The following is an 11,788-nucleotide window of genomic DNA, read 5'->3' as shown; positions in this document are numbered from 1 at the left end:
TTCACTGCTTCAAAATCTTTTTTCACATTTGAGGAGCTGTCACAGGGTCCCTAATAAACATGAGTCTTATTTAGTTTACTGGATATGTAATTCTTCTTTTCTTTGAAAATAATTATTTTTCAAGCAAGTGCAGCAAAAATACAACCAATAAAAATCTTGCTATGGCAGCATAAACAACCTTTATAGCCAGCATATACATAGAGTTCTTCCAATAAAAGCAGTTCCTGGTAAGGAAGGGGACCGAAAATTGGCCAGACTTTGCCAAGATCGCATGCAGGGCTCCCAAGGGTTGACAGAGGAAACCTCACACCCGTTTCCACCTCCCTATCCCAGACTAGTTCTTGGCTATGAGGATGACAGTTGGAGCATCTCAGTTGCCGAGGAGGCCCTTGGGCCACAGAGAACAAGGGGTGGTCACTTGGTGGGACCCCCGTGTGTCCAGTTTATCTCAACATCATTTGTGAGGCAACCTTCCCAAGGCCCATTCTCAGAGCCCTCAAAGCTGATGGATAGTGGGGTGCAATTCCCTGGGGGCTCCCAAGGGGCAGAACACAGACCGTCCACCTCTTAGTTACCTCATTCTCATTCCAGGCCCCTCAGCAGGATTGTGCCCTGGTGGGTGGCAGGGCTGGGGCCGTCCAATGGGGGTGACCCTTTGGGGCTCCTAGGGAGGAGCGTTTGCTCAGCCCTCCCAGGCCTGCGGCCAGCTGTGGTCTGTGGTCACACCACCACTACCCCCCCAACTCGGGGCCACCCCAGGGGACAGCCCCAGTCCGGGAAGACGCCTCCGGGAGCAGAGGTGCTGGTGCTCATTTATGCCTTTTACAGTAGCTTGAGAAGATGTTATCGCAGCTTGAGAACAGAAATTAAAGCATGTATCCTTCAGGTGCAAATCTACTGTACTTACAGCTTTACTGTTTCTCGGCAGGGGGGCTCCATTAATCTTGTAACAGTGAAATTCCTGAGGAAATTAGTTTCCTCCAGTTGGGTTATCCTCAACTGGTCTTTGGGGGAGGAGTAATTAGGATTTAAGACTCCCTCTTAAAGCAAAGGAAGTATTGGCCATTTTACCAGAGTAACAACACTTTTCAGTGCCATGCTTTGCCCATTAAAAACCTGTGTGTCTCTCAGCTCCTCGACACAGGCTCTGCAAAGATTTAGCCAGGTGGGAACCCAATTCCAAGTCCTCATCTATCGTGACCAGGTAGTCTGACCCAGACTCCGCCTGGGTCATTTGTGCCCACCTAGCACTCAGCACTCTGCCCTGCTGGGGAGTAACCCCTGGGCCCAAGAGGGAATAATGTGCTCTCAAAAATGGGATGGCTAAAATGCGTCCTCACCTACTCAGAAGCGCTGAAATGTTAGCTGTCACCAAACATAATTACACCTCAGCCACACCCACGTCTCTCTTTGAACTGGGCTCAGTTCACAGACGCAGGGTGCCGCACTTTTGCTTCAATAAATGCTGCACTTTTCTTTCCCCCACAAAGAGGGGGTGTAGATTGGCTACCTGGGGCCGGTAGATGGGCTTTACCGTGGGCAGGCAAGCAGACCCAAGTCTGGTTAGGTATCGCAGGCAGTGATGTTTTTGCATCATGGACTGGAAAGAGCAAGGGCTTTGGAAGTCTGAAAAGCACCCTGTAGCTGTGTATAACCTTGTCTGCCTGTAACTCACATGTGACAAGCCCTGGTACATGATTAGGGCTCAGGGCTTCGTGGAGTGGTTTTTATTGCCAAGCTCAGAGATTCACCTGCTGAACATTAGACCTGTTGATGTCAACAGTGGTAACTGCAAAAAAGGAAGACTGTTCCAAGGAGAGGACATCCCCGGTGGTCAGAGGCTAAGATTCTGTGCTCCCAATGCTGGGGGCCTGGGTTTGATCCCTGGTCAGGGAACTATATCCCACATGCTGCAACTAAAAACGTGTATGCCACAACAAAGAGCCAAGATCCACTGTGCCACCACCCCTGAGACCTGGCACGGTCAGATCAATGAAAACTAAAACTCCCCTGCTCTCACTCTCCGGGAGCAAGCTCTCCTGACTCCTTGGGGGCACATCCTTCTGAAGACGTTTTCTTTGCTACATTCACCTATATAGTAATATGTCGTATTTATATAATTCTGTTTAAAGTTGGTCATCAGAGCAAACATCTTGTGTTGCAACATGCTGTTTTCTCCCCTTTTGTTGCATTTTTCATAGTAATGTCTAGATTTTATTTACTTTCTAATAAAAATAATCTTTTTATTTAAAAATAATTGTAGGGTCACATGCAGTTACAACCCATTCTGGTATTCTTGCCTGGAGAATCCAATGGACAGAGGATCCTGACAGGCTACAGTCCACAGGGTTGCAAAGAGCTGGACATGACTGAAGCGACTCAGCATGAAGACAGTTATAAGAAATAACACGAAGAGATTCTGTGTATGTTCTTCCCCAAGGACAGCATCTTGAAACACTGTAGTATAATATTGTTATTAGGATGTGGATATTCATACAATCTGTCCATCTTTCCTCCATTTCCTCAGCTTTACTTTTTGTGTGTTTTTTTGTTCTATGCTATTTTGATCACATTCAGGTAATTTACCATCTTCAGTTGCATCTTCTCAGGCGGAGGCACACATGTAACTAAAGGCCCCTTTCAGTCACTGGCACAATGCTGCCCAAGAGAAAACACGAAGTGAGCCTAAAACGAGTCACCTGCACACTTTAAAAATCTCTAGCAACCACGTTTAAAGGGTGAAAGTGAAAAGTGAAAGTTGGTCACATAGTCATGTCCGACTCTTTGCGATCCTATGGACTGTAGCCCACCGGGTCCTCCGTCCATGAAATTCCCCAGAGTATTGGAGTGGGTTGCCATTTCCTGCTCCTGGGGACCTTCCCAACCCAGGGATCGAACCTGGGTCTCCTGCATTGCAGGCAGATTCTTTACCAACTGAGCTACTAGGGAAACCTCATTTAAAGGGTAGAAAGAAGTAAATCTAATTTTAATAATACATTTCACACAACCCAGTATATTTCGACAGGCAATCACTGTAAAGACTATTCACCGGATACACTGCATGAACTTCTTTTGGCAATGAGTCTCCGAAACTCCATAAGTCCACTTCGCCCCCCCTCCCCCTGGTCCCAAGTAGAGAACATGGTTCACAGCACCTAGGAGGCTCTGGGATGGAGACACAGCTCCCGCCCTTGATGCGAGACCACAGACGCTTCTAACACCGTGAGGTGTGCCCGCAGCCCAAGGCGTGCAGGAGCCCTGAACACCTGAGGGCGGCTCCACGGGGTCTGTCCTCCAACCCGGTACAGAGCCAGAAGAGCCCAGGAGGAGCCCCACGTGTCTGGGTTGAAGCAATGGCGGTAGTGAACCTGGGATCCAGGAGGAGGGGCGCTTTGGAGACAAGGCCGGGGCTGGTCTGGGAGGAACCTTAAAGAGACCACCCCTCCCACCCCCGGCCCTCTCCCAGCCATGGGCACCGGAGGCAAGGGAAGGCGCTCTGCGGGAGGTTTCCCTGGCGATGGAGGCTACCGGGACCATGGACAAGGTCACTCCAGGAGAGGAGTGCGAAGCAGTGGTGGAAAGGTGGGAGGGGACACTGCCTGGAGCACCAGCATCAGGAGGTGCCGAGGGAATCCGGGGGAGGACTGAGGTTAGAGGGGCGCGGGGCATGGGCGAGCGGGTCCTGGAGCCTGGGTGATGGTGGGCCACGTGCTGACGTGGCTTCAGGTTCTTCAGGGCCCAATTCGAAACTCCTTGTCAGCGTTGAGGTTCGGAGAGGGCTCAACCTCCCTTCCCCCGATCTCCCATTCTTCCATCCCTACCTTTTGGATTAAAATTTCAGCTTGTTAAATACACGTTTCCCTGGTGGCTCAGATGGTAGAGCGTCTGCCTGCAGTGTGGGAGACCTAGGTTTGATCCCTGGGTAGGGAAGATACCCTGGAGAAGGAAATTGGAGAAGGAAATGGCAACCCACTCCAGTATTCTTGCCATGGAGAATCCCATGGACAGAGGAACCTGGTGGACAGAGGAACCTCGTGGGCTGCAGTCCGTGGGGTCGCAAAGAGTCGGACACTACTGAGCGCCTTCACTCATTCAAATATACACTAACATCACACGTACACACACACACACACACACACACACACACGCATACATCCTTCTCCCAGCTGCCTTTGGAGCTTCTAGGATCGCAGGAAGCCCTGACTTCCAGGAGCTCCGGAGGGGAGCTTCCTGAGAGTCCAGAGCCCCGGGGGTCAGGGTCCTAACTGGCCGGCCGGCCGGACGCCGCAGCCCCAGGGTGTTCACCAGCTCGGGGCTGGCACGCGGCCCTGGGGGGCGGGGCGGGGCAGGGCAGGGGGCGGGGCCGCCGGGACGGCTGGGGGCGGGGCTTCCTGCGTCACCGCCCGCGCTCCGCCCCCATCGGCCGCCCGCGCTCGATTGCTCTTGTCTGGCGGCGGCAGCATGGCGGCGGGGGCGGCTGAGGCAGCGGCGGCGGTGGTGGAGGTCGGCTCAGCTGGGCAGTTTGAGGAGCTGCTGCGCCTCAGAGCCAAGTAAGCCAGGCGGCGGGCGGCAGGGGTGAGGGGACGCGGCGGGGCCGGCCTCACGGGCGCACTGCTCTGCTCCCTCACGCGCGGCCCAGCCTGGGCGGCCCGGACCCTGAGTCCGGGTCCCCGCCCCGGTGAGGGAGCAGGTCCACCGCAGACCCAGGTTTCGAGGCTCCGGGCGCCCCGCGGCGCCAGGCCCGGCGGCCCCGGGGGGCGGTGACGCGGGGCCCCAGCTCCCGGCCGAGGGTGGGCGCGGAGACCCCGGCCCCTCGCCGCGTCGTCCCGGGCGGGCGCTGCAGGGAGGCCGAGCGGGGCGGCAGTTGGCGTCTGAGGGCGCTCGTGGTCGGGCCGCGCTGCCTGCCCGGGCGCTGGACGGGCTCTCCCGCCTCCTGAGCGCACTCCGCCGCCCTCGGTTCTGGTTTGGCCCGGCTGCCTCTCGCCTGGGGGGAGGCCTCAGGAGAGCCGCGGGGTGCGGTGGGCCCGTTCGGCGGTACCCGGAAACACCGCTCCCCGGCCCCCGACTTGCGGGTCAGCGCCGGCGGGCGCGCGGGGCCTCGGGGCGGTCTCTCCGCCTCGGCTGAGTCGAGCCCTCGCCTGGGCACCCGCCCGGCGCTCAGCCCCCTGCCAGCCCTGGGCCGCCCCTGCGCTCGCGCCCGGGTCGGGCCGCGGTGTCCTCTGCGGTGAGAGGGGTCAGGGCCGCGGGCGGCGCGTGGCCGGCGGGCGGGAGCGCCCTCGGAGGCTCCGGGGGCAGAGAGCCTGCGCGGAGCTCAGGGCGGTGGGGCGTGCGGACCTGATGCGGCCCCGAGTTTGAGCTGGAGGCCGCTGGGGAGCTCCCTGGGAGCGTGGCAGGGGGCGGGTGCCGAAAAGTGTTCATCAGAACTGCTGCTTCGGCGTTTCAGGTTCACTTGGTAAATTGTTGAAAGAGGTGGGCCCGGGGAGGCGGGTGCGTGGGGAATGACGTTGACTCATTGATGAAACGGGATGCGGCCCGGAGGCGGCCTCTGGAAGGAGCCGGGCTTGTGTGGATCTGTCCTTAATAAACGGGCTTCCCTGGTGGCTCAGACCGTAAACTGCCTGCCTGCAATGTGTGAGACCTGGGTTCGATCCCTGGGTCGGGAAGATCCTCTGGAGAAGGAAATGGCAACCCACTCCAGTACTCTTGTCTGGAAAATTCCGTGGACGGAGAAGCCTGGTAGGCTACAGTCTTTGGGATCGCAGAGTCGGACAGGACTGAGCAACTTCACTTCACTTTACCCATCTTAAGTAAACAGCGCCTGACGTCATGAGGACAGAAACCCGAAGCAAACATAAACGCGGTCACCCTCTCCCGGTGAGGATGGAGACTATTTTGCTGTTTGTGTGTTTGGCATTTTTGATCCTGTGTTATTTTTTTTTTTAACGTAAAAGTCCTTAAGACGTCGCAGTCGGTTAAAATGTCAAGTGTTAATACCGTTTGGATGCGTTCTTACCACTGGCCTGTAGGTGACATGATCCAAGTACAGAGCAGTGGCAAGAACGCATCCAAATGGTATTAAGTGAAATGATGCCTTTAGATGGGCACGTGGGAAGTGGTGCTTGGCATCTGGGGAAGGAACAGATCTCTGCTCCTTTTGGTGGAAATGGCAGCATTTCAGAATATGAAGTAGTACTTGTTAATGCTATTTAACGTCTGTTTGACAGATCATTGCTTCTCAATTTAAAAATTTCATGTGAATTGAAAATGTATTTTGCCTAAGTTATCACATGACTTAGGTTTATATGTTTATATGGTTTATATGTTAGTCTACACAGTTGGGAATAATTAAGGTTTGCAGAATAATTAAGGTTTTGCCCATTTGTAAAATATTTAATATAGTCTAATACTACATGATTTTAATACATGGTAGTTAGTGTTATCTGTACAGGAATAACTTCAGGAGCAGAACATCTGAAATAACAGTGAGACAGCAGTTTATTGACCACTAAATATTTTACTGACAAAGAACGGAGGTTCATTACATTGTTTAAAAGCACAGTAGTTAGGATTTGAGAAGGCAGTGGCACCCCACTTCAGTACTCTTGCCTGGAAAATCCCATGGACGGAGAGCCTGGTGGGCTGCAGTCCATGGGGTCGCTAAGAGTCCACACGACTGAGCGACCTCACTTTCACTTTTCACTTTCATGCATTGGAGAAGGAAATGGCAACCTACTCCCGTGCTCTTGCCTGGAGCATCCCAGGGACGGGGGAGCCTGGTGGGTTGCCGTCTGTGGGGCCTCACAGAGTCGGACATGACTGAAGCAACTTAGCAGCAGCAGTTAGGATTTGAACCTCGTCTTCTCTTAAAGGTTTTTCCTTAAACAGTGCACCCTGCACATTGAGCTGTCCCTGAAGATGGAGAGAGCAGTGGGCCATCAGGAGAGGGTGACAGCATTTGTTTGTTTCAGGTTTATGTCCTCATGATATTAGGCGTTGTTCACTTAATTGGAAAGTAGAAGTTAAGCATCTAAATTTGAGAATAACGTGGATAATTTAAAAGAACATTAATATCATTCTTTAATATTTTTAAAGGGCTTACATATTTTTGTTTGATTTTCCCAACCTCTCAGGGTATTATTGCTGTTTCACAGATGTAGAAGTTAAATTACTCTTCAAAGCCGCGTTAGTAATGATGGAATTTAAGTTGTATATGTGTACTTTTTCTTTTTACTTACGTTGGCACATACTATTAAAAAGTTTTGTAACCTATTTAATTTTTTAAAAATGTACTCGTATTTTCCCATGTTATTAAATGTTCTTTGAGATACAATTTTTAATGACTTTATAATATTTTATGACCATTAAGAAAACTATGTTGTTGAATAATAGATTTTTACAGTTATTTGCTATGTAAAATACTGGGGAAGTAGTCATATACATACATCTTTGTCTCTTTAATGACTTCTGTAGGATAGATCCTTGAAAGTGGTACAAGAAATTTGTGAAAGTTTCCAATTGAACTTTTACCAGTGGGATATAAAAGTGTTGTCTCACTTTATTCTTTTTATCATTGAATATTTTGATTTTAAAAATCATTTTTCAGTTTGATAAGAAGTGTTAATGTAGTCCAGCTTCATGCGTGAGAGGAAGAGGAATCAGTAACTGGTGAAGTATCAGTACTTCCTCCATCGTCTCTGCCCATGCGCCGAAGCTCCTGAGTTCTAGCTCCAGTGGGGCCCGTGGAGTGGGGGCCTGACTGTGTGTTCCTCCCCTGCCTTCGGTGGCTCTTCCTTTGGAGCGTCCTGCTTTCTGTGTCCCAGGCAGCTGTCCCTTCTTCCTCTGTCCTGGCTGTGGCCCTTGTCCTCTATTTTCCTTTGTTTCAGCACAAGACCTTGCTTCCTGCCTGGGAAAACAGGACTTCAGTAGCCTCATCAGGCTGCTGCTTCTACTTGCCCCTCCCCCAACACAGCGGATTTGCTTGTAGCTTTTCCCACTGTAGGGGCTTCCTGGTGCCTCAGACGGTAAAGAATCTGCCTGCAATGCAGGAGACCCAGGTTCGATTCCTGGGTCAGGAATATCCCCTGGAGAAGGAAATGGCAACCCACTCCAGTATTCTTGCCTGGAGAATCACGTGGACAGAGGAGCCTGACGGGCTACAGTCCATGGGGTTGCAAAGAATTGGGCACGACTGAGCAACTAACACTTTCTTTCACTTTACCCATTCTTGATTCCTTTGTTGCTGACCTAGAGGAGACTGTCTTCTCGTGTTGAATTCTTCTCTGCTCTAGATTTCCCTGTCCTGCCACCTCTGAGAGCTTGAATCTCATGTCTTCAGCCTCTCCCTCTCACTTGCACTGTCCCCTCACAAAATAAACTGTGAAGATGTTCTTGCATTGATAAAAGCCCATCCCTTGATCTGTCTGGATCCTCGCTTTCTCTCTGTTAACAGCCCAGTCTCTTACCTAGTAGGTTCCTAGCAGTTTCCTTCTTCATTCTCAGCTCAGTGGTCCACACACTGCTTCTCTCACCTGCTGAAATGACTGCCCACTGCTGGTCACTCTTCCTGCTCTGTTTGATGGTTGTCCCCCTCCCTTCCTGACTCCTGTGAGACCCCTGAACCTTCTCTGGTCTACTGCCAGGACTCCTTTCCCTCCGTCGCTCTTGACTTGGTGGTGACGAGCCCCAGAGGCTCTGCCCTTGGCCCCTTCTTTATTCTCCGGCGTGGATGAGGGTGGTGCCCGCTATCTCTTGATTCGGAGATCTGCGGATCAAGCGTGGACTTCTCTCCTGAGCTTGACTGTCACTAACAGCCCACTAGACTTCTTTCCTCCCAGGTTGCCAGCTTCTGGACTGTGAATCGTGGCGAGTGCCACCACGACCTAAGTCACTAAGCCAGAAACTTGGCGGTACTGGGCCCCTTCTTTTCTCAGCTGTATTGTTTTAATGGTTTAACGGTTGATTACTTCTTTCCTTGCCCAAGTTTAATTGTCCTTGTTTTTTTCCTCCTTGTAACATATTTTTCAATGTGTTTTCCTGAGTTTTCAGATTTTTTGTAGTTGAAAGTGAAACTCGCTTGCTCAGTCGTGTCCTAAGTCGGGTCCTACTCTTTGCGACCCCATGAACTGTATAGTCCATGGAATTCTCCAGGCCAGAATACTGGAGTGGGTAGCCCAGCCCTTCTCCAGGGGATCTTCCCGACCCAGGAATCGAACCGGGGTCTCCTGCATTGTAGGCGGATTCTTTACCAACTGAGCTATGAGGGAAGCCTTTTTGTAGTTGAGAGAGATTGTATTTGAATTTGAGTTTCCCAGGTGGCGCTGATGTTAAAGAACCTGCCTGGCAATGCAGGAGCCATAAGAGACTCAGGTTCTCTCCCTGGGTCGGGAAGATCATGGCACCCACTCCAGTCTTCTTGGCTGGAGAATCCCGTGGACAGAGGAGCCTGGTGGGCTCCAGTCCATGGGGTCACAGAGTTGCACACGACTGAAGCAACTGTTTGAATTTATAATTCTGTAAAAGTGAAGGGTTTTTCAGTTGAGTATGAGGTTAGACTTAAAGGTATCTTTGCCAAGGTAGTTTTATATGAAAATAGTTAATAGATGTATACTGAGATTTCTAAGGATTTTATCAACAGTTTATTAGTCCACTGTTCTGTCTGTTCATACTGTCAGTTTTTAGAAAATACTTTGTAGCATAAGAAAGTTTGTATAAAAAGCAGTTCTATTTTTTTCCTTGTTTTCTGCTTATATACTTCATTTGCCCCATTTTATTCCTATTCCTATGATCACTTCATCACAATACCATGTTTAAAAATACTAACATTAATAGTAGTAACGCATATATCGTCATTTTTCACAAACATTGTGCCCTGACTGCAGAAATCTAGTTTCCACAGGGTCTCAAAATAGAGTTAATTTACATGGCTGGTAGTTGAGGTGGATGAATATTCAGAACCACTTCATGTGAGCTAAGTATTAATTCAAAAAATGTCATTAACTGGAAAATTCATCCAAAAGAAGTCCTTGAAATCATATTTCAGCCTGTGTTTAATACAAGATTCTAGCAGTACAAAAACAATTCAGGCGGTCCTTGAAAGGTTTCTTTGGTAATAGAATTTATCCTCATTTGCTTATTTCTAAAGCTACTGTGTTTTCAAAATCTGTGTTTTACGGATTTACAGGTCCCTTCTTGTGGTCCATTTCTGGGCACCATGGGCTCCTCAGTGCGCTCAGATGAACGACGTGATGGCAGAGCTCGCCAAAGAGCACCAACAAGTTTCATTTGTGAAGGTACTGTGTTTTCAGTGTCATGTCTTAGGGATTTAATTCTGATTTATGGGTTAGACTACATTTTATTGACATAGAAAGGAGCGGTGGTGTGGGATTCCTCATATTCATAGGTAGTGTTGGAATCTGTTATTTTCACAGTAGATTATTCTTAAAAACCTTAAAATGGTTTTATATTTTTCAAGCAGGGAGTGGTGTAAAACTCACTACCCTTTCCTGAATACAGGCTTGGGTGGGAGGACAGGATGGGCAGTCAGGAGAGGGTTTATGTGGGCACTCGCAGGTGAGATCATTCATTGTGGGTAATTGTGGTTTTGTACAGTAGAGATGTTAACAAGACTTGCTTCATTGAAAAGCTAAGTGGGACGTGGAAAGTGATTCAAGAAAGGTGTGTGAGGGCTGCAGGGAACAGGGGGGTAGGGGGAGCTCGCTGCCAGGGGTCCGGTAAATGCAGGCTTGCAGGGAAACCAGAGTCTCTCTGTCGCGCTGGGGAAGCAGAGGGAGAAGGAAGCAGCCTGGCTGCCTTTGTTTTCATTCACTTTGCGTGTAGCCTTCTTTGTCCTTGCTCTGGTGCTCCAGCCTCCTCATTCCTGGTGTCTTTCTTGGGTGGGCAGGGCTAGGATAATGAGAGTTACAAAGGACGAGCTCACTTGGTTTTAGCACATTTAATGTATCAGTCAGGACTTAATTGAGGCAACATGGCCAACATGTGAGTTGAGTGTTTTAGAAATGAACTTTTGGGAAGGGAGGCATACCCTATATTCAGAAGCTGAATCTTTAGGTTTTAAAAAAGCAGACAAAAACCCTATTTTAAAAAATAGCTAGAGGATATGTTGGCAAGTATATGGAGTTAAAGGTGATGTCAACTGTATTTGTATGTGTGCCTCTTTTTATGTAGACTGAAGACCCAGAATTCTGACACATTAATTTATTTGTATAGCAGCTGATATACTTTTCAGACAGTTTCTGTTTAAATATGTGTCCTTTGAACAGGTATTGATTGTGTTTAGATGGTTCAAAATCAAAACACTGCAGGAAGAAGTCCATTGAGAAGGCCCAGCCCACTCCCTCTCGCCAGCCTTGCCGTCCCATCCCATAAGTAGCTCTTCTATTAATCTTGTATGAATTCTTGCAGTGTTTCCTTAAGCAGATAGAGCATGTATGAATAGTTAGCTTTTTAAAGTTTAAGGACTTATTTAAAATTCCAATGAAATGTGTAATGTAACCTTAGAATACAACCTTAAAATGTCCAATATAAATAATAGAAGTGGACATTAAAACTGCATGTTTGGTCAGTGATAAAAGATAACGATTACAAGTGAAATAAATGATTAAACATTTCAATCGTAAGATTAATCAAGACAATGGTAATTGTTGTAAGTCTGCTTTTATGTGTATCACGTTACTGGTTTAGGTAACGCATTGTTCTTAGCTGCCATTTGAATGATTTATTTAAAGTGACTATAGGATTACTTCTCACATCAGTACCGGACTCGGCAGTG

The 11,788-nt window shown here is 49.2% G+C and overlaps 1 protein-coding gene and 1 non-coding gene across 2 annotated transcripts in view; one reads left to right on the top strand and one right to left on the bottom strand.

The window, feature by feature from the left end:
- Positions 1-2,877: 2,877 nt before the first annotated feature.
- Positions 2,878-2,949, bottom strand: TRNAC-GCA (transfer RNA cysteine (anticodon GCA)). Its single transcript has one exon. It is a non-coding gene; the product is annotated as a tRNA-Cys (tRNA).
- A 1,475-nt stretch (positions 2,950-4,424) lies between these two features.
- Positions 4,425-11,788, top strand: part of GLRX3 (glutaredoxin 3) — a 31,239-nt gene continuing 23,875 nt past the window's right edge. The window contains exons 1-2 of the mRNA XM_070364006.1: positions 4,425-4,550; positions 10,181-10,289. Of these exons, the coding sequence (XP_070220107.1) occupies positions 4,462-4,550; positions 10,181-10,289 (198 nt within the window). The 5' untranslated portion in view covers positions 4,425-4,461. The remainder of the gene's footprint in view (positions 4,551-10,180; positions 10,290-11,788) is intronic.

Source organism: Bos mutus, chromosome 26 (assembly GCF_027580195.1).
Source record: "Bos mutus isolate GX-2022 chromosome 26, NWIPB_WYAK_1.1, whole genome shotgun sequence".
Taxonomy (NCBI): Eukaryota; Metazoa; Chordata; class Mammalia; order Artiodactyla; family Bovidae; genus Bos; species Bos mutus.
The sequence above is the reverse complement of the archived record's forward strand: the minus strand, read 5'-3'. Positions and strand labels throughout refer to the sequence as shown.